The sequence below is a fragment of the Pinus tabuliformis genome, chromosome 9, assembly GCF_031772625.1.
Source record: "Pinus tabuliformis cultivar Carrire ecotype Pingquan chromosome 9, CPIR1, whole genome shotgun sequence".
NCBI lineage: Eukaryota > Viridiplantae > Streptophyta > Pinopsida > Pinales > Pinaceae > Pinus > Pinus tabuliformis.
The window spans coordinates 1,960,677,874-1,960,699,032 of NC_142307.1; the positions used below are offsets into that span (position 1 = coordinate 1,960,677,874).

The 21,159-nt window shown below is 39.9% G+C and overlaps 1 protein-coding gene across 5 annotated transcripts in view; it reads left to right on the plus strand.

Annotated features, from left to right (window-relative positions):
* Nucleotides 1-21,159, plus strand: part of LOC149156835 (ras-related protein RABC1-like) — a 385,206-nt gene that overhangs the window by 23,175 nt on the left and 340,872 nt on the right. For all 5 annotated transcript variants that reach the window (XM_089445298.1, XM_089445296.1, XM_089445297.1 and 2 more), the window contains exon 2: nucleotides 15,603-15,795. In XM_089445298.1, coding sequence (XP_089301424.1) covers nucleotides 15,663-15,795 — 133 coding nt within the window. In that variant the 5' untranslated portion in view covers nucleotides 15,603-15,662. The remainder of the gene's footprint in view (nucleotides 1-15,602; nucleotides 15,796-21,159) is intronic.

Sequence of the window (21,159 nt, forward strand, 5' to 3'; positions counted from 1 at the left end):
CTAGAATCAAAAGTGCTGATACCAAATGTTATGGAACCAACGCACAAAATAGAAGAAGAGATAGATCAACGACTTTAAAAATAGTCTCTTCGAGAGGGCAACCTCCTTTACATTACACAAATGAACAATGCTTGGATGATACAAATGAAAAAACCTCCTTTTTATATATAGGAGTCTAAGGGGTAACAATATAATCAGAGCCGACATAACAATAATAATGTAAGGGCACAACAATAACAATGATGGGCTTCTATGGGGTACAACGATAACAATATTGTAGGAATTTACAAGGTAAGTTCCACAGAAAGAATACCAAAAGGACACCGCTCACAACCAGATCTCAAATCAATACACCAGTATTTTTGACGTGGTTAAAACCCTCAGAGTGCAAGGAGGGAAACAGTCCACGGCCTGTCCCAACGTGGGTACTACAGGCAATTTATTAATCAAAGAATGAAAATTTACATAAGCTTCTCTCATGCACGGATTACCCGAACAATGACCCTCCATGCGCTTTAAATAGAACTCATGGACCAATCGGGTGTCAAGCCACGGATCAAGTGTCGGTAATACCGAGGTGAGAGTGAACCGTCGGATCACTACATATCGTGACCGTCGGATTGTAAGTTACAAAATGTACAACGGTAAAGAAACACACTTTACCTAACTCTAACCTAACTCTATACTGGACCAAGTTGAACTTAACTATATCCTATGTGTCGGAATATCCTAACATCCCCCCTTAAGAACAACTTGGGATAGGATTGAAGGATTTACAAATATGACACAATAGGAGAAGGAAGGAGGCACTAGAGCCTATCCCCCCTTAGTGACAACTTCCTGAACTCCAAGCATATATCGAAGTTTAGTGAACTTCGCCTCTGTGAGAGCCTTTGTGAAGATGTCTGCAACCTGATCATCTGTTGGACAATATTGCACTTCAAGAACATGGTCATGAATGAGCTTTCTGATGAAGTGCATGTGTAGTTCAATGTGTTTGCTGCGCTGATGCTGGACTGGATCTTTGCATAGCTGAATGGCACTTTGATTATCACACCAAAGTGTGGTTGGATGCTGCTGCTCAAAGCCAAACTCTGATAGGATCTGACGAAGCCACAAGGCTTCCTTACTAGCTTCCACGGCACCACGATACTCTGCTTCTGCTGACGAAAGAGAAATGGCAGCCTGTTTCTTACAAGCCCATGTAATAGGTCCTGAACCAAGAGTGAAGACATAACCGGCAGTAGACTTCCGATCATCAGGGTCACCAGCCCAATCAGAATCAGTGAAACCAACTAACAGAGGAGCTGCTTTGGCACTGTAATGAATCCCAAACTGTACTGTACCTCGAACATAACGAAGTATTCTTTTAGCTGCTTTCCAATGACTTTCACGGGGGTTTTGCATAAAACGAGCAACAAGGCCAACAGCAAAGGAAAGATCAGGACGAGTATGGGTTAAATACAAGAGTTTTCCGACAAGTTGACGGTATAAGGTAGCATCAACTTCAGGAGAAGTACAAGAGACTGAAAGTTTGACTCTAGACTGAAAGGGAGAAGGGGCTGGCTTACAGTCTTCCATGTGAAAATGACGAAGAATATCACAAGCATACTTGGACTGGGAAAGGAAAATACCCTCTTGGGATTGCAAGACTTGAAGACCGAGAAAATAGTGTAAATGTCCTAAGTCTGTCATTTCAAATTTCTTTTTAAGGCTGGACTTCACATGGTTTATAAGGTTGGGATCACTACCAGTAAGAATAAGATCATCAACATAAAGAACAAGGATGATAAGAGAGTTGCCCACTTTCTTGGTGTAGACAGTATTGTCAGAATGACACCTAGAAAAGCCAGATTCTAAAAGAAAGTTATCCATTTTGGCATACCAAGCCCGAGGAGCTTGCTTGAGGCCATAAAGGGATTTCTTAAGTCGACAAACAAGGCTGGAGTCTGTTTGTATGAAGCCAATGGGTTGTTCCATATAGATTTCTTCCTGCAAGTCCCCATGCAAGAAGGCAGATTTAACATCCATCTGATGGACTTCCCATTTTAAAGAGGCAGCAAGGGAAAGAACAAGGCGGATAGAGTTCATTTTGGCAACAGGGGAAAAGGTTTCAGTGTAGTCAATGCCTTCAACCTGTGAAAAGCCCTTAGCAACGAGACGAGCTTTATGTTTATCAACTTTCCCATCTGGTCCATACTTGGTTCTGTAAACCCATTTACATCTAACAAGTTTGCGTCCCTTTGGTAGAGGAACAAGATCCCATGTATCATTTGTCATTAATGAATGATATTCTTCATTCATAGCTGCTTCCCAATGTGGATGGCTTGAAGCTTCTGCAAAAGTGTCAGGATCATGATTTACTGGAGCTTGAGCCAGTAAAGAAGAGGCTCTTTCAAACTGAGAACGTGTACGTCGCTGATCTGTAGGATCACCGGCAAGATCACCTGCTGCATCCCGAGTAGCACGGACCCATCTTGGAAGTTGAGGATCCTGAGAAGGTGGGGGAGGATTATCATCCTCGCTTTCATCATCTGAAGAAGAAAGGTTTTCAAAAGTAGAAGAGATAGGAAGAGGTGGCACATCCGCCGGACTAGGCTCGCAGGCCGATTTATTTTCATCAAATTTTACATCTCTTCTAATGATAACATTTTTGGACTTAAATGGAATAAGTCTATAACCTTTTACATCTTCAGAATATCCAACAAAAGTACATTTCTCACTCTTAGGTTCTAAAGCTTTATGCTTTTCATCTGGAATATGGGCCCATGCTTCACTTCCAAACACACGAAAGTGACTTACATCTGGTTTAATGGAACTCCAAGCTTCTTCTGGAGTGATATTCTCTAGAACCTTAGTAGGAGTGCGATTGATTATATAATTTGCACAATTAATTGCTTCGGCCCAAAAACTAAGACTGAGTCCTTTAGATTGCAGCATACAATTAGCCATTTCCTTTAAGGTGCGATTTTTCCTTTCAGCTACACCATTTTGTTGTGGAGTGTATGGAACAGTATGTTGCATTTGAATTCCATTTTCGGTGCAAAAGTTGATGAATGTGTTTTTAACATATTCTCCACCATTATCAGTTCTTAGCTTAAGAATTTGATGTCCAGATTGTTTTTCAACAAAGGCTTTGAAGGCCAAAAAAGTGTTAAATACTTCGCTCTTGAGTTTTAAGAAGTATACCCAAGTGCGTCTGGAGAAATCATCAATGAAAGTTAAGAAGTACTTGCAGCCAGAGAATGAAGCAACAGGAAGAGGACCACATAAATCACTGTGCACAAGCTGTAAAGGGGCTGAGGCGTGCCAAGAGGCACGTTTGTCAAAACTGTCCCGATGATGTTTTCCGAGTACACATTCGGAACAAACACCATCTCTGCAAGATACCATAGGAAGACCTGTCACCATATTTTCTTTACATAGATGCTGAAGGGAGCAATAGTTTAAGTGACCAAATCGCTCATGCCAAAGTTTGCTCACTTCATCATTATGAGCAACAAATACTGAGGGAAGATTGGATGACCCAAAGTTGTGAAACTTATACAACCTTTTGGAATCATTAGCAAGACCAGTAGCTAGAATCTGTTTAGGATCTTTTAGATCCTTGATTACAACATCATGAGGTGAAAATTCAACAATTTTACCTTCACCTGAGTGAGTTATCTGATAGACAGATAGAAGGTTGCAGGATAAGGTTGGAACACATAATACATCATTAAACTGACCATTGTCTAGATGAACAGTTCCAGTCCCTACAACGTTAAGAGATCTATCATCACCAATATATATATTTTTGGTGTTACAATCATTTAAAGAAGAAAACATGGCTTGGTTTTTGGCCATGTGACAAGAGGCTCCAGAATCAATGAGCCACTCATGAGAATGAGAAGAAGAAGAAGATACATTTAATGCATAACCAGACTGAGATGATTGACAATGAGATGCAGAAAGTGCCATTCCGGAAGTTGAAGTTGAAGTAGGCTCCACATGGATGTTATGTTTCTTCATTGCGGCTTCCAAGGCTTCCATCTTTTTAAAGCATTTAGATTCTAAGTGGCCATCTCGATTACAAAAGTTACAATGTCTATCAGTCTTCTTCCATTTGTTTTTATTGGTCTTATCATTTTGCTGAGATGGTTTAGGACCATTCTTTTGAGGATATGACTTCTTAGGATTCTTTGAATTTGGTTGCTGCTGGGCGGCTAACGCTTTCGTGGAAGAGTTTCCAAGATTAAGAAGACCAAGGTGTAAGAGTTTTTCTTGTTCTCTTATTAAGGAATCACAAAAGGAGTCAAAGGAAGGGGCCTTGTAGTCTTGTCCTTGACAAATGAAAGCTTCCCTTGTAGAATGGAAAGTGGAAACAAATACAGAGTAGGCTGGTCCCAACTTAGTAAGGATGGAATAAATAAGGTTACCATCTTCTTTCTTAACTTTAACACCTTCCAAGAGATATCTAAGGGTCTTGAATTTGGACAAGAAATCTTCAATGCAAGAAAAATTATTAGGATCCAAAGTAAGCAGCTCATTTTCAAGTTGATGGGCTCTAATTTCATTTTTAATCCCAAAAACTTTAGCAAGTTTTTCTAATGCTTCATGAGGAGTCTCAAGTCCTGCAATGTGGAATCTAAGATCAGGAGAAATAGACATCCCTATCAAACCACGTGCTTGATCTTGTCTATTTTCCCATTTTGCCGCCTTGTCTTCATCTTTTGGTTTCTTCTCTTGGTTTGTGGCTATTCTGAAGAGACCTTTACTTCTAAGTAAATCTTCCATGTATTCTACCCATTGGAAGTAGTTAGTGCTGTCAAGAATGACTTGGCATGGACTTTCCATTTTAAAAAAAAACTGAAGCTGAAGATGCTGAAAGCAGTGTTTTACAAAACGGACTCGGATTCGGACTCGGCCGAGGATCGACTCGGACTCAGACTCGGAAACGGCAATGACTCGGCCGGCTCGATTTCAATGACTCGGTCGTTGTAAAAAATACATTAAATATTTATTTTTTTTACAAAAAAACATAATTTTAAATATTTTAAACATAATTTTAAAGATTTTCATTCAAGTTTCCAAACACACAACATTATAATATACATGGAAGACAACATATGATCAAAGTAGGCTCATGAACCAATCCATTATATCAAAATGGGACGGTGTACCCAATGGCAATAGTAAATACATAGTCAACTGTAGTCTGCAATAGTAAATACATACATAGTCAACTGTAGTCTGTCATAGTTATTTTTACATTGCCCATGTCATCTTTAATACAAAGAACAGGTAACTTCTAAGCATATTTGCTACCATCCTACCTCAATCATCAAATACACTTTGATCTTAATTTTGCTGGAAGACGTAACAGCGACTAAATGAGGAGACTTAATGTGCATCCAATAATTTTTTAGGGTAGAAATTATGCTTGCACGATTAGAAATGCCAATTTGACATTGACGGAGTTTAATTTCTCCAATTCCTTAAGATTCTACAATAGAAACCAAGAAGTCACGTCCTTTCTTGCATATCACTAATCCATGATTAACAAGTGGTTGTATAAATTCAAACACAAGCACTAGTTCAACCTCAAAGCTGAAGTTTCCCATCTCAATAATCCTCTTTTCTTGAGGTCTACCATTCTCTAGCCCATGTGTCAAGGCAGCTTGATGCTTACTGCATAGTTAGTCATGAGTCATATTACAACGCTTCTAAGCACATTGATGGGTCTGGCATTGTGTGTCATGGGAAGGATGTAGTCGGCAGGCCTCAGTCATTCAATTATGCACCACATCTATCAAAGAATATACGAGACAGTGTTGCAAAAATGATTGAAGATGGTTTCAATGTGACTATGGTCTGGGAGAAATTCATATCTGATGTGAAACATGGATCCGGTGAGCTGTTTACAGGGGTAACCCGAGATGCCTTGATGACAAGGAAGGATGTCTTAAACATTTACAATAGTATCAGAAGGCAAGAATATCAGGGCCACAGGTGGACTCTCTGCAAGAATAATGATAAAAGAGAGGAAGGAGCTGAGATGCAAAACACTCAAAGTGATTCAGACTCTTCTTCTGTTGTAGTAGACATTGAGGAACCTGCTAGAAGGCTAATTTTGGACCTCAATATTCCTTATTGAAAATCATGATCAGAAGCTGCTACAGATCAGCCTTTGACAATACTTCTCATATCTTTGTTTTGTGCCTTATATTTTTCTTTTTAGAGACGTTAAACTGTTTCTTCTGCCTTGGACGTGGAGTGTGCTTAATAGCAGGCCAAGGATTGAATGCATGCACAGTTCCCTGAGTAATATGAGGGGTCCCTTTTGTCTGTTTTGCTGTGAAGAATGAAAGAATGCTTGTTTTTGTGTATCTTATTTAAATTAATACTGTACTCTGAAATTGATCACCCCAGATCTCAAAAAAGAAAATTTCTTTGCCGTGAATATGAACAGTAAAGGACATAGATGAATACAAATGCAGTAAAAAATTGTTCATCTAACCAGCCTGTAGAATGGCATTGACAGGATCTGATATGCATGACATATGCCATGCATGCGACTCATGACTGGTATAATGGAATCCTAAGAAGATGTTGCTTTCATCATTGAGATTAAATCATTAAAGTCATGTTTAGCATAAGCATAAATCTCTCTAAACTGCCAAATGTTAAGTGAAAATTGATTTTTTTTTGGTAATACGCTGCCCCAGCCGGTTATGAGTGAAACGGCCGAGTCATGATGGGACCCGGCCGGGTTGACCGGGTCAGCTATGACTCGGCCGAGTCATTGGCTGACTCGGCCGAGTCATAGCTGACCCGGTCAACCGAGCCGGGTCATGGGCCGGGTCAAGCTGGGGGCTATTGAAACGGAACGAAACGGCCGTTTCCGTTTCGGTTCGGCCGTTTCGTAAAACAGTGGCTGAAAGTAAGTGTTCCAACGGATAGATCTCGAAAAAATAGGCGGTTTTAAAAAAAACGGCTCTGAAAAAGGCTTCCAGATGAAGAAGTTATGGCTTTTTGAAAAAACAATTGTTGACGTTGCCGGCAAAGTGCGCGAATGTGCGGGAATGAAAAAATCCGCCCCCACAAAATGGAGACTTGAACCCAAGACTTCTACTCTCTTAAAATAGCTTTGAACCAATTGATCTATACAAAAAATTTGAGAGAGAGAGAGAGAGAGAGAGAGGGGGGGGGGCCTTGGTTTGCGTGCTTGCTTTGAGAAAGCTCTTTTTCCCTACAAAACACAAAACCCAACACGAATATGCAAAGAAAAACGAACCTTGCGGCTCGAAGTTAGCTTTAGCCAAAAAACTAGAAATTTTAAAAAAAAATCTCAAAGTTAGCTTTAGCCGAAAAACTAAATATTTTTCTCAATATTTCTGATTTTCCGAGATCACACTAAGGTGCAGGGAAAAGAGCATACGCATGAGAAAAATCCTTCCTTTCTGTTTCTGATTTGCCCAGATCGCACAGAGTCGCAGGGCAAAGAGCATACGCAGAAATGAAAGGTATAGATCCGGTTAAAAAAAAGGCTAAATAAACTGAGACCGAAATAAGCAGAGAGAAAATAACAGTAAACTGCAAAAGAAACACTGTATACCTCCCGATCTGAAAAATGACGCAGCTAGGGCTACCGGAAACCTTTTCGCGTGAAACGAAAGGGGTTCCTCACTGGAACAGATGCTCCGAACGCAACAGAGCAGTCCTCTCGGCCCGAAAGCAGTCAGAAACAGCAGATCTAGGAAACGACAGCCGCATGCAGTTCTACCGGCTTCAGATTTGGATCACCAACGGACGCGGCCCTCAAATAGCTCTGATACCATGTAGGAATTTACAGGGTAAGTTCCACAGAAAGAATACCAAAAGGACACCGCTCACAACCAGATCTCAAATCAATACACCAGTATTTTTGACATGGTTAAAACCCTCAGAGTGCAAGGAGGGAAACAGTCCACGGCCTGTCCCAACGTGGGTACTACAGGCAATTTATTAATCAAAGAATGAAAATTTACATAAGCTTCTCTCATGCACGGATTACCCGAACAATGACCCTCCATGCGCTTTAAATAGAACTCATGGACCAATCGGGTGTCAAGCCACGGATCAAGTGTCGGTAATACCGAGGTGAGAGTGAACCGTCGGATCACTACATATCGTGACCGTCGGATTGTAAGTTACAAAATGTACAACGGTAAAGAAACACACTTTACCTAACTCTATACTAGACCAAGTTGAACTTAACTATATCCTATGTGTCGGAATATCCTAACAAATATGGGGACTACATGGGCCCAACAATAACAATAAGGGGGCTACACTAATAACAATGAAGGAATACACTAGTATTATAGGGATCTAACAAACTTCTATCAATTTTGTTAGATATGCTGCATACCCTGAATATCTCTTTGGTCTTTTGCTTTCTCTAAAGGTTCCTTTAGTAGATCCATGCCCTTCGACATCTTCAAGTGTAGCTTTTAACCAATTTGCCCTGTTCCTTGCTTTAGGAATGATCACAGGTTGAATAGGCTCACTTGGTCCTTCTTCTTTTTCTTCTTCTTGGTTTGTAGTTGTCTTATCATGATGCTCATCTTCTTCAAATAGTGGTATATCTTCATCATCAGAATTGATCGGAATATCCTTGGATCTTTTGTAGGCATGATTCTCATCGAATATAACATCCCTGCTTACTCCAATTTGTCTTCCTTCCTTGATGTAGATTCTATATACTTTTGAAGAAAGACTATAGTCAAAGAAGATCCCTTTAATGCTTGTAGAATCTAATTTGTTTCGCTGCTTGTTTGAACATGGATATATGTGGGACGCCCAAAGATTCAGAGATGGTCCACTCATGGCTTCTTCCCTGTGAACGCTTCTTTAGGTGTCATATTCTCAAGAATTCAATGAGGACTTCTATTTTGTATATATACTACTGTTATTGTTGCTTCTCCCCATAGAAACTTTGGTAGATCTTGATCAAATATCATAGTTCATATACATTCTTCAATTGTTCTATTTTTCCTTTCTGCAACTCCATTCTATTCGAGATTGTAGGGAACAATGAGTTCCCTCCTAATGTCTGCTTCTTTACAATATGCAATTAGTTCTTTTGAAGCAAGTGTATTCCCCACCATTGTCGGATCTCAAAGTCTTTATCTTTATTTCGGTTAAGGTCTCCACTTCAGATTTAAACTCCTTAAACTTTTCAAATACTTCGTCCTTTGTCTTGAGAAGGTAGAGCCATGTTTTTCTAGAATGATCATCAACGAAGGTCACATAGTAAAGATGGCCTCCAAGATATTTGTTAGACATTGGCCCACACATATCAGAATGAATGAGGTCTAATATTTCCTTAGACTTTGTGTCACTACTTGTAAAAGGTTTCCTTGCATTCTTTCCCAAAGCACATCCCTTAGATACTCCTTCATGATCTTTCTTGATGTTGGGGATGCCATTTACCATTTGACTGAGAGAGGGTATTATCTTGTAATGAATATGCCCATATCTTCTATGCCATAATTCGATAGGATTGATCTCCATGTGAACTAGGGCTTGAGGAGATGGTGTTATAACTCTATATAACCTTCCTTCACGAACTCCAATAACTTTTGCCTTATTAATGCTTGAATCCTTTCCCCAAACCAAAAATTTACCATCTACAAAGGAAACCCTATCTCCTTTATCTTCTAAACAAGAAATTGAAAGTAAATTCTTTTTCAAACCTGGAACATAGAGTATATTGTTGAGGTGTAGCTTTTCTCCATTTTCCAGCTTCAATGATGTAGATCCAAGGCCCTTGACTGCATAATTGTTGTTGTCTCCTAGCTCCATTGCATGAGATGATGGTTCCTTTGATAGAGTATGAAGTTGTTCACTTTCTCCCGTCATATGTCTTGATGCTCCACTATCAATGATCCATGCATTGTCATCATCAAGAGTACCTGTAAGTGCAACCAAGAATCCTTCGCTTTTGATTTTCTTGGATTAGTTGTAGATGATCCTTCTAATCCAGCGTCCTGCAATTCTTATGATATTGAATCCCAACTAAAGTTAACTTGCCATAGAGGGAGTAACCTTGTCTTCTAGTCCAACAAAGTGATCTCCAACCTTTTTCGACCTTAGCTCTAATACCATGTTGAGAAATCAATGCTAGTAGGATTTACGGTTCAATTCCTCTTTCTTGATAATTAATTGTGAATTATGTTGGCTTCCTTTGCTTCTTAATTAGTTTATCTTTTATCAAGCAATTGCCAAACTATATGTGTATGAAGATCAAAAGAAGAAGAGACACAAGATGTAGGCACTCAGCTAGGGAAAAACCCCTATAAGGGGAAAACTCAGTCAAGAACTCCTTTAGTAGATTCAAATCAAGATGAGACACTTCCAAACTTCTTAGACCTAGACAAAGACCTCCTCCAACCACCAAGTCAGCCCTTCCTTTGCAACAAATGATCTTAACAAATTACTCCAAGCGACAGCGTCCCAACAACTGCTTCAATCCAGAATTTCGATCCCCCAACAACAAAACTTCGATCCCCAACTTCAGAATTTTGGATCAGCAGTCGACACAGATTTTCGGCCACAACAACTGCCCCAGAAAATTTTGCACGTGTGAGAGAAAGATAGCCCAAAACTTGTCTTAGATTTTCCTAGCAAACTTCGTCCTCTTCCAGCAACTTCACACTCTTTTTCTGCCTCTCTTGCTTGAAGATCGAACTTGTTGAGTGAATTGCCTCTCCTTTTATAGCTTTTTTGCTAGGTTGAATTTCCCTCTTCTAGGCTGACTTCTTGGGGACAGGGCCGACTTGGTGTGGAGGTGACAAATTACCTTTTTGACTTGAAAATAATTATTTTTACATGATAGAAAAGCCCAAGAAGGGTCTAATAAAAATGACAATGGCTCTAATGACTCAAAACAAAACCTAGAAGCCTTCAATGGAGGCTTTGACCTAGAAAACATTTACCAAAGCATGAAACCCATGCTTTTATAAGTCATTTTCTTTAATAATATTTTTTTTTTGACATGTACAATTATGAAGACTGAAGCTAGTTACATTCTTCAACAAAAGTGAATATGGCTCTAACTGGTTGGCTGAAGAAGCTGGAAGAAGAACTGATGAAATACGCCCCCAAAACATTGTTGGATAATTCACCCTTCAAATCCCCCGCAAAAAGCGTTCCAATCCTCCTTATTTCTCCTTACCCAACTCTCAGAAGCTACTGATCACAAGATTACTTAGAAGGAAGCTAGGGACCCTTGCATAGGCCTTGAAAAGACAAATTTGGCTTTCCAAAATAATAGTACTTCCAACCTGCAAATCTCCAAGGAAAATTCTCATCCTTTTTGAGGGAGAATTTCCAAAAGTCTCCTGCGAAAATCTCGCTGTTCGCTGGCCCTCCTCCACACCATGAAATCTCTCCTGCATCCTTGAGGAAACTCATACCAGTTGAAGAATCACTACAAAATGGCTCACCAAATAACCTGGAATCAACTCTCATATTCTGTCCTAGGGTGACACTCGAAGTTCACCGAAGAAGAGTTGGAATTCCTTGTGCTAAGCAACATTGGTTGACTTGGCTAAGCAACTCAAGCAAACTCTAGTTTTAAAATCAAATGGCCAAAAGATGTCGAAATGTGGCTCTCCTCCTCTATTTATAATTGCTGCTCCCTTTCCTCCTTGTGGCCCCCACTAGTTCGAACTCCTTTTTTGCCTCCTTCTCCCTTCATTCGATTTTTCTAAGGGGTTCAAATTCCCCTTTTTGGGTGGGCCCCACATCCCACTGCAATTTTTTTTTCTTTTCTCTAATATTTGAATTTGTAGCCTCCTTTTTCTCTAAAAATTAAGTGGAGCCTCCATAACCCACCTTTCCTAAGTTTTGTATGCCAAAAATATTTCTCAATGCCAAAATTGCAAAAATTATGATTTTACTTAGAAAATTATTTATTGGGCACATGATAGATAACAACTTCTCCTTATAACTACCCAAGCTAAGATCAAATTGGTCAATATTTGAAAACATCTCATCACACCCTCAAGCACTTAAGTAAGATTGAGATTGCTGGTACAACTCCAATTGGCCCGCAATGGGCAAACATCTCACAAGTGGGATTTGAACTTGGGTGGAGAGGATAACTTCTCCATTTAACAACCCAAGCTAGGCCCAATTGGCACCCCAAGGGCTCACCTATTAGTGGATGTTTCTGCATTAATTATATACATTTGTGATTAATTATGCAAAATACAAACAACTCTTTTATTTTTTTATATGTTATATGTATTTATATTTGGGGAAGGGTTCCTGCCCCCTGTGACATCCCCTAAAAATTTGGGGATCCCTCTGTTGAAAATGTAACTAGTTTCGGTCTTCATAATTGTTTTACTCATTTCAATATGTATGTTATGTAACAAACAAGAAAAAAAAAAGAAAAAGTTATTATTGTTGTAGTGACCTACCTACAATTAAAAATAGAATGTGAATATTAGCGTACATACAGACATTCATATGATAGTGACCTACCTACAATTAAAAATAGAATGTGAATATTAGCGTACATACAGACATTCATATGATAGCTACATATGCATGAACTGCATGTATTGCACTAGTATACATAGCAACTAATATTGAAAAATATAGAAGTTCGGTTAATAAATCAATTATCAAAGTAAATTCCTAACTAACCATAATATGATGAATATATCAAGTGAGCCTTTGATATATACCACCCATATATATATAATTAATCCTTTAATCAAAGATATATATATAACAAGTAACAAAATACAAATTAAATTTAATTGAATTACAATAAAAATAAAGTAAAATTACTAAAGAAATTTTAAAATAATAATTAACTTATTTGCAAAACATTATATTAACTATGCAAAAGAAAACTATAATATAAAACCTAATTAATCAAAAGAAATAAACGTGGCAAGCTCAATTCCATGAGTCACGTAATATATATATATCCATTTAAACGCAGGAAGACAGAGAGACGAGAGTCATAAAAGACATTGCAGGTGGCGAATAATGAAGGGAGACAAGAAGATAATAAGCAGGGCGGTGGAGAGTTGAGACAGTGAAATTGAGCTTATAAAAGGAGATTTTACGGAGGAAAGAGGGAGATATTTTGACAGAGAAGAGGTTTTCTTATAGAAGTCATTACAGAGGGAATTAGGCTTTAATTATTCTTGAAATTTTGGGCACAGGGGCCAGAGTACCTCGAATTTGAAGTACTTTGGAGCTAGGTACTGAGATTGTGCTCAGTTTGGCAGGGAGGTTTTGATTGTTTTGGTAACAAGGGAGCGGGAGCAAGAGCCACGACAGATCAGAAACATCTTCAACCACAGAAATCCAGGTAGGTACTCAATCATCAAAATTTATAAATTCTGATTGAGAAATTACACCGTCAGTAGTATACTCTGAGTATTAAATTTTGTTTATTTCTGAATTAGGGGTTTCACAATTGTCAAAGCATGGGTTTCATGCCAATTATTGATGGTCTTCTAGGTAAAAGCATGTTCTTCATGTTTCTAGGGTTTATTAGGTCTTAAGATTTATTGTCATGAGCCAAAGGAGTCAACATCATGTTTACAAGACCCTTCCGGGCAAAATGTAATTGTACAAAGGATTTTGAGTCTAGAAAGTCTGGGAAACTCCAAAAGTACAAGTCGGCCTAACAGTGACAAGTCTGCCTAAAAGTGGGAATTTGACCCCTTGAGAAGGCTATATAAAGAAGCAATTCGACTTCATTTGGACACACTCACTTCACAAGTTCAATCTAAGGAAAAATTTGATAAGAAGCTGGGAAGCAGGAAGAAGAAGAGCGAAGGTCTAGGAGAAGGAAGAAGGGCAAAATATCTTGTTTCTGGGCTCTATCTCTCTCACACGTACGAAGATCTAGTGTTTCTGGAGTTGCAAAAGGAGGTTGAAATTGCAGGTCTGAGTTGCAGTAAGATGAAGTGCAGCTAGAAGGGAGAAAACCCTATATTTACCTCGTTGACCTTGGGAGCGCTGTCTTGCTCTAGGAAGGTCTCATGAGGAAGCTGGATTAAGGTTTCCAGAGATGTTGCAACGCTGAAATTGCAGGGTCAAAATTGCAGGACGAATTGCAGTGTTGAAGTTGGCAGGTCGAAGTTGCAGTATTGAAGTTGGTTGGTGCAAAATCAAGGAAGGACTTGAGGAAGGGCTGACTTGGTACTGGGAGAAGGACTTGGGTCTTTGTATCTAGTAGATTCTAAGAAGATAAGAGTTTCCGGGTTTTCCCCTTGGAGGGGTTTTGTCCTTGCTGAGAGCCTAACATCTGTGTCCTCTATTGTTGCTATCACTGTTCTTGATATTGTTTAATGAAAAAATCTAAGGAACATAAAGAAGATGAATAAGATTCACAAGCAAGTATCAAGGTTAAGGAAAATAAGATTAATAGCTGCCACTTTCAATTTTCCAACACCCTCCACACATCATCAAGACATATCCCCACATCCCAGCATCTCCGAAACTTGGTGGAACATTGGTTACAGATTTACCTCTTTGTTACAATTAGTTTTGATTTTCACTAAATCTTTGATTCTCCTTCGATTCTCCAGATATTGAAGGATCATAATTCATTTCCACGTCACTTCATAACCAATCAGGAAAAGCTTAATTCCAGAAGAAAAGAGGTATTCCTGGAACATATTCATAATATGGATGTAACTGATCCAAATTTCTCAAATTCACAAATGTGCATTGTCCACTCATGACCTGCATTAAGAGTAGAATTAGGCTAACTTTTAAATATGTTATCTTCTTGCTTTAACCCACTTGCTTGTCAGGTACTGATGAATTGTATTGGGAATTGTGTTGAGTATTGAAGGTGAACATAAGTTGGGTTGTTTACATAAGAACATATGTCCATGGAATCTTTGAAAAAGGAACTAGAACTAGACCCAAAGACCTACTATACTAAGTTGACAAAATAAAATGTGAAAGTAAATTATGGTAAGTCATAGTTTACCGTGTGGGCCACAGTAAAATATAGCATAAATCATCTCCAGGTTGCAAATTTGGAACTAATGTTCTGTTCCCTTGCCATCTTCAACCTTCATTTGACTCTTGGTTTGTTTGACGCTCCATTTGAATTTTAGTTTGTTTTTGTTGGATCCATGCTTGTTACCAAGAGGTCAATGCATACACCCTCTTGGCTGTTAAAATCAAGTTTGAGTTCATAGAATACGCACACAAAAGCTAAGCATACTGTAGTTGCCTGCTGTTTTTCTTTCAATAGGTCAGTGCATAGACTTAGACTTTGTATCCTTCGAGAAGTTTACATTATGGTTCATTATTAAAATGTTATGTCTCTCCATGTTGGGCATGAACACAGATCACTCTTGTCTTGTTATTAGATGGATAATTGATTGGTTACCATTTCATCTTGACTGTGATAGTAGCAGGATCTCTGGTAAGAAGACTCCACAAAAATGTGACGGGCATACATATATCATTATTTAGTGATGTTGAGATGAAAGGAATGAGCAGAGGAACTTATTTGATCTATATTCACCAAGACTAAGGTTAGTGCTTTTGGAATGTCACTAATTGTAGGTTATATGCCTGAACAGGTATTGTGACAAGCTAAGCAGCACAGGACAGCCAACTGCTACACTGTCACATAGGAGGTTATGGCTTCAGCAAGCGAGGAAAGTTTTGATTATTTTTTCAAGTTGTTATTGATTGGAGATAGTGGAGTAGGCAAGAGCAGTCTCCTGTTACGGTTTACATCTAACACGTTTGATAATCTTCCTCCAACAGTAGGTATGCATCTGATGGGATTTAGCAGCTCTATTTTTGTGAATTTCAATGCTTCCTGCTTCTTTCGTAATTCCTTACAAGAGTTTCCATGATTTTTCTGTCATTTTGGTTCTGCTGACATCAATGCTTGAAATCAGGAACTTGCACTTTTTTGTTGCATTTCTGTTTTGATATGGGCAGATTTTTATTTGTATGCTTTTGCAGATTCTGCGCCTTGGATGTCTTTATGTCTATAATGTGAATACTGAGTACTGTATCAATAAATCATATTCATGGACTGTAGGTTTTTAACTGAGGATTATTTTTGATAAGATTTCTGTTTGGGTCAGTTGTGGAGGAATTTATGTGTTGGAAACATAGTCCTTTGGGATTAAGAGATTTTGGCGCATTCACTTGAGTGGAAGGCAAGGGGTTATGTCATTTTGGTGCATTCACTTGAGTGGAAGGCAAAAAGCCTCAAGGGAAAGCCAACAGTCAGAAGTCCAAGAGACCTCTTGGAATATGAAACCAAGGGTCAGGCAAACATGTATTAGTATGTATATGCTCTTAATAATATGCATCACACGAGTTATCCAAATAGTCTATTACTTTGTGTGTGTTTAATAGTGGTATCAGAGTTGGTGTAACTCAGAGCTGTTTCTCTGCCATATCCTTTGTCAATCAGATCTGCACTTCTGAACCTTCTCTGAGCTAGATTCGAGTTGAGTTCTCTGCCCACTGTCACAAAATAGCAAGCCACTGTCACTCCTGGCTCTGACTTCCGTCACCATTGCGTGAGCTCAAAAACGTATCTTCCTGTCAGAGTTGCCTTTCTGGCCTAACATAACTTTCCTCTGCACTATGCTTATCAATTAGAAACAGTCATCAGCAGATCTGTTGCTGTGCACAGCAGCTTATCCTTTGGGAATCCAAGAGCGCCTGCACTAGCATGACAACCAAGGTTTTGTGATTTTTTGACCTGGGCACTCTCTACCTTCTGTGATAATTTTTCCCATCTTCCATCACCATATGTTTGCCCAACTCCATGCTTTTTTCTGTAATCTAGGTGCCTGTCTACAGCTCTTAGTGCATATCTCTGTGTGCTTCACCTCTACGCACTTTTCCACATGACTTTGCCAGGTTCCAAACCAGCGACTGGCCCCTTATTATTATTATTTAAGCAGCACCACCTGCCTATTGTTGGACAGGAGAGGAGATAGAGTTTAGTGTTGTGTGTGATAAAATAAATTGTACAGGATTTCTGCAAAGACAACGAAGATCTGAGGTTTACATACGCCAATAGTCATTTCATATACCTCTTAATGAGTTGTTTCCTTTCCTCAAAATGACTTGATGACTATGCCTCTGTAATATTCCTAAATGGAAATTAACAACAAATACCAAGCAATGAACTAGGAACAACAAGATGAATCAAAGCCATGAACACAAATTAAAACACAATGAATCCAACAATATAAACTGAGCCGTTGTATTAAATTTCCGGGAAAGAGTACATATGATGAGCTGAAATTATAGAACCTGGGCTTGCTATGCAAGTTGAGAAAAATGCAGAAAAGATAGCCCGAACCCAAGTGTGGAATTGTCCCCATAGTGATCTGTGCACCACCCAAAAATAATCTGCTGCTGGCTGCTGGCTGGAAAGCTGATCTCAGGGCTGAATACTTCTTGGAATGCTTTGAAAATTTAACCCCAGATTCCTCTCCCAAAACTAATAAAACCTATAAATAGTTTGGGCTGAATCCAGGTGATGAAGAAGCCCTCAAAAAAGGGTGCGGGTGGCTCTCTAATTGGCTATACGTCCTACTCGATTTCTTCCCTGTATACTACTAAATTTTTTTTGGGGCTTCAGCTATGGTCTCTCTTCCAAATACCCACAAAAACCCGGAAAGGATTTGGGATGAACCCAAGTGGTGAAATTAACCCCCAATTAGTGCAAGTTACCCAACTGGCCAGCTGAATACGGAAACTAATTGAAATGAAGGGTTGGATCACCATTTGCTCCTCACTTATGGAATTCCATAATCCCTTGAGAATCACCCTGATAAACACAAAACTTCACTCTTCTTCTGCTCCCAACTCTCTTCGCCGAATGCTTGCGTAGGCATGTGCAATCCTCTTCCATGCCCCGCTAAAAGATAAGGAAATCGACCCACAAAATTGACCCAACACCAACCTGTTAAGGGCCTGAAAACTCCAACAAAACAATGAGAAAATATCCCTGCAAAACTTATCTCTTGAATTCCCTCCTTAGCTTGCGCAATAGCCAAATCGATTTCCCTTCTACGCCCAAGGAAATGTGCATTGCGGATCCAACTTGCTATCGGTGAAGCTTTGTGGAAGCCCTGAAGTGGACTCCTCCGATCTCCAGCTAGGGAGGCACTCGAAGTCCTCCAAAACTGGCACTCGAAGTCCTCCAAAACTGGCTTGGGCTTCACTTGAAACCCTTGTGCTAAACAACACTCTGACCCTTGTGCTAAACAACTCCAAGAGAAGAAGAATTGTTAAGTGTAATAGTCAAAAAATGAGCAACAAATGTGTCCATCCTCTTATAATTTCTCCCCATGCTTCTAGACTCCTTTTTAATATTATTTTATTGGTGGGGGCCCTCTTCCATTAAGTGACTTTTGCCGCCATTTTTAATAAAATAATATTTACCACCATTCTCCAATAAAATAATACTAGCCACCTTTCTCCAATAATATTCGCCCCTTTTTAATTAATATTACCAAAATTGGGCAAAATTCCTTAGTGACTCCCATGCTCACAAAATTGGGGATATTATAGCTCTCCCCACCAAAAATTGCTTGTCCTCAAGCAATGCTCGAACAAGCACTCCCACTCTTTGTTGACCCAAACTGTCATTGCAAACAATACAAGGGTCCCAAATGTGCCACTGAGTCACCCGTATTCATGCACTATCCTGTCATAAATGAATCCCTCGATACCAAGGTCCCGAGTCATCTTACTCAATGTGGATCACTCCTTGCCCCACAAGACACAATCACCAGAAATAATTTGTATATCACCAGTAAGTAGAGCCCCTTGATCACGTGGAATCCCGACCAACTCCTCGAGAAGCTAGCCCGCTGAAAAACCAATCTCATGCACTAGAGTAGACTCTTGAAGATGCAATCCAATCCCTGTGGAGATGAATCCTCTCTCGCCTAAACTCTCAGTGATCTCCTCTTGTTGATCATCCTGCCATATTGGTGAAGTGCCTTGTGCTATTTGCAGGTCACTAGGGAGCGAAATGCTCTTCATAAATATGAGAACCAATGGAAGGTCTGTGTGATCTCCTCCTGCAAAAAATAGCTCATCCCTAAGGATAGCTAAATGACCAAGCCTTGAAATGCCAGGGTCCCATACTAGTCTCAAAAAAATGCCACCATGTTGATGCTGTGCCACTCTGACTATAACTAACTGCCCATCATGTGCATACCATATCCTCTCCTAGAACCTGATGGTGAAATATCTGTAAAGACTAAACACATCTTGCACAAGCATCTCCACGATGTCAAAGCCTACCCATCCAAAGCTAATCCTGATCCTGAGAAACAATAAGGAAAATCTGTCTTGCCATGCGATGAAGGACTCAACGATCCCCCACGTGTCAACCCAAGAGTGAACTAGATCACTCTGTGCCATGACTCCTCTCGTCACGAAATAGAGTGACCTATCATCCAACTGAATCCTTGGATCCCATAGCCAGATTTGTTGCGGCTGAGTTCTGACAGCTGTTGGAATCCATCCGTGCCTCGTCTCTGGTCCTTGCATGCCACCCATATATAGATTCCATATATCATGAATAGATCTGATGCATGTTGAACGCCCCACGCTTGCCATAACACATAGTGAGTTTTGTTATCCTGTCTCCTGGTGATGCACCCTAATACTGTATGAAGTCTAAACATCCTCCTGTAAGAAAGGTCCACCACTTGTTGTATATACTCTTGTAACACCTCGAGATGTCCTACCCAAAGTGTGTCAGGAATCTCCCTAAGTGTGAGCTCAAGGATGGAGCATACACTACCTGTTGATTTAGGGTAGCATCGGATGTGCTCTAGCCATGAAAATTGGAGAGGCTAAAGCACATGAGATCTCCAAGACCCATAAATGGTTTGGACAGATTTACCCGGTTTGGGAGATATTAAAATAATTGATATTGATATTAATGGGTATTAATATAAAATTGGGTTAGAAGGTTCCAAAATTCATGGATCAAGCCAAATCTAATCTTAGCCGTTGATTAGAGATGTAATCTCGGCTGTTGAAGGACCAACAAGAAAAGTATAAGGGGAGGCTTGAGGGTCAGTTGGAGAATACACCAGAGTGATTAGTCATTCGATTTGCTAGAGCGGGGTTGCTAAGCAAAGTCAAGTCAGTGATCAGCAGCGAGGGGCAGTGAGTACTGGATAGAGATAATGCCGAAAGACCAGCGCAGAGGCAGAGAGCGAGACGCAATAGGCAGAGCAGGCCACACAGAGCCCAACAAGGACAACGCAGAGGCCAGAGGGCCTGCGTCATCCACGCAGAGGGCAGCAGGAGTGACGCAGAGGGTTCCAGAGGCTGCGCAATGCCTCATAGGGCTGACGCAGAGGGTTCTGAGGCTGACGCAAAGCAACAGGAGGCTGATGCAGTCCTTTAGTTGTGCTGGAGAGGGTTTCTTGGGATAGGTTTTCTGAATACCTGTTTCCGAATAGAGAGGTATTACTGTCGGTTATTTTTCTCTGTCGGGTGAGCCAATTTGGCACCCAATTTTACTCAAGGAAATACTGAATAATAATAAACCCTCATAATAGTTGCATTGATTTTCCCGCATTGGGTTTTTTTAGGGATGATTGTCCAAAAATAATGGTGTCACTTGTGTGTTTGTTTTCTTTCAGCTGCTGATCTGTATATGTTGAGATTGTATTGTGTTTATTTCATTATTTATATGTTTTAAATAACTTGTTCAGAATTAACAAGTAGAAGAAATAAACCAGAAGAATACAGATTAAATTTCTAACGGATAGACTTAGAAATTTCAACATGGTATCAGAGGGTGGTTGCAGATCACAAGAGAGCTGAAGGCATCAGCTAAGTAGAGCATTTGCAGTAGAATCAACTGTCCCGAGTGACAAAAGCTGATCCTTGCAGAAAGTGACAGAAGAAGGGTTGACGCAGAGGGACTGCATCATCAGTCCGGGCCAAAGAGAGGCCAGTGCAGAGGTTGAGGAGGGCAGAAAGAGGCTCACGCAGAGACCAGGAGGGTTGACGTAGTTGGCTGAGGGAGTTGTTTTGCCAGTGCCGGGATTGCACAGAGCCTAGAGGCTTGGTTCTTTAGTTGCTGGAGCATAGGAAGCTATGGGCAGTTTGCGGGAGCAAAGC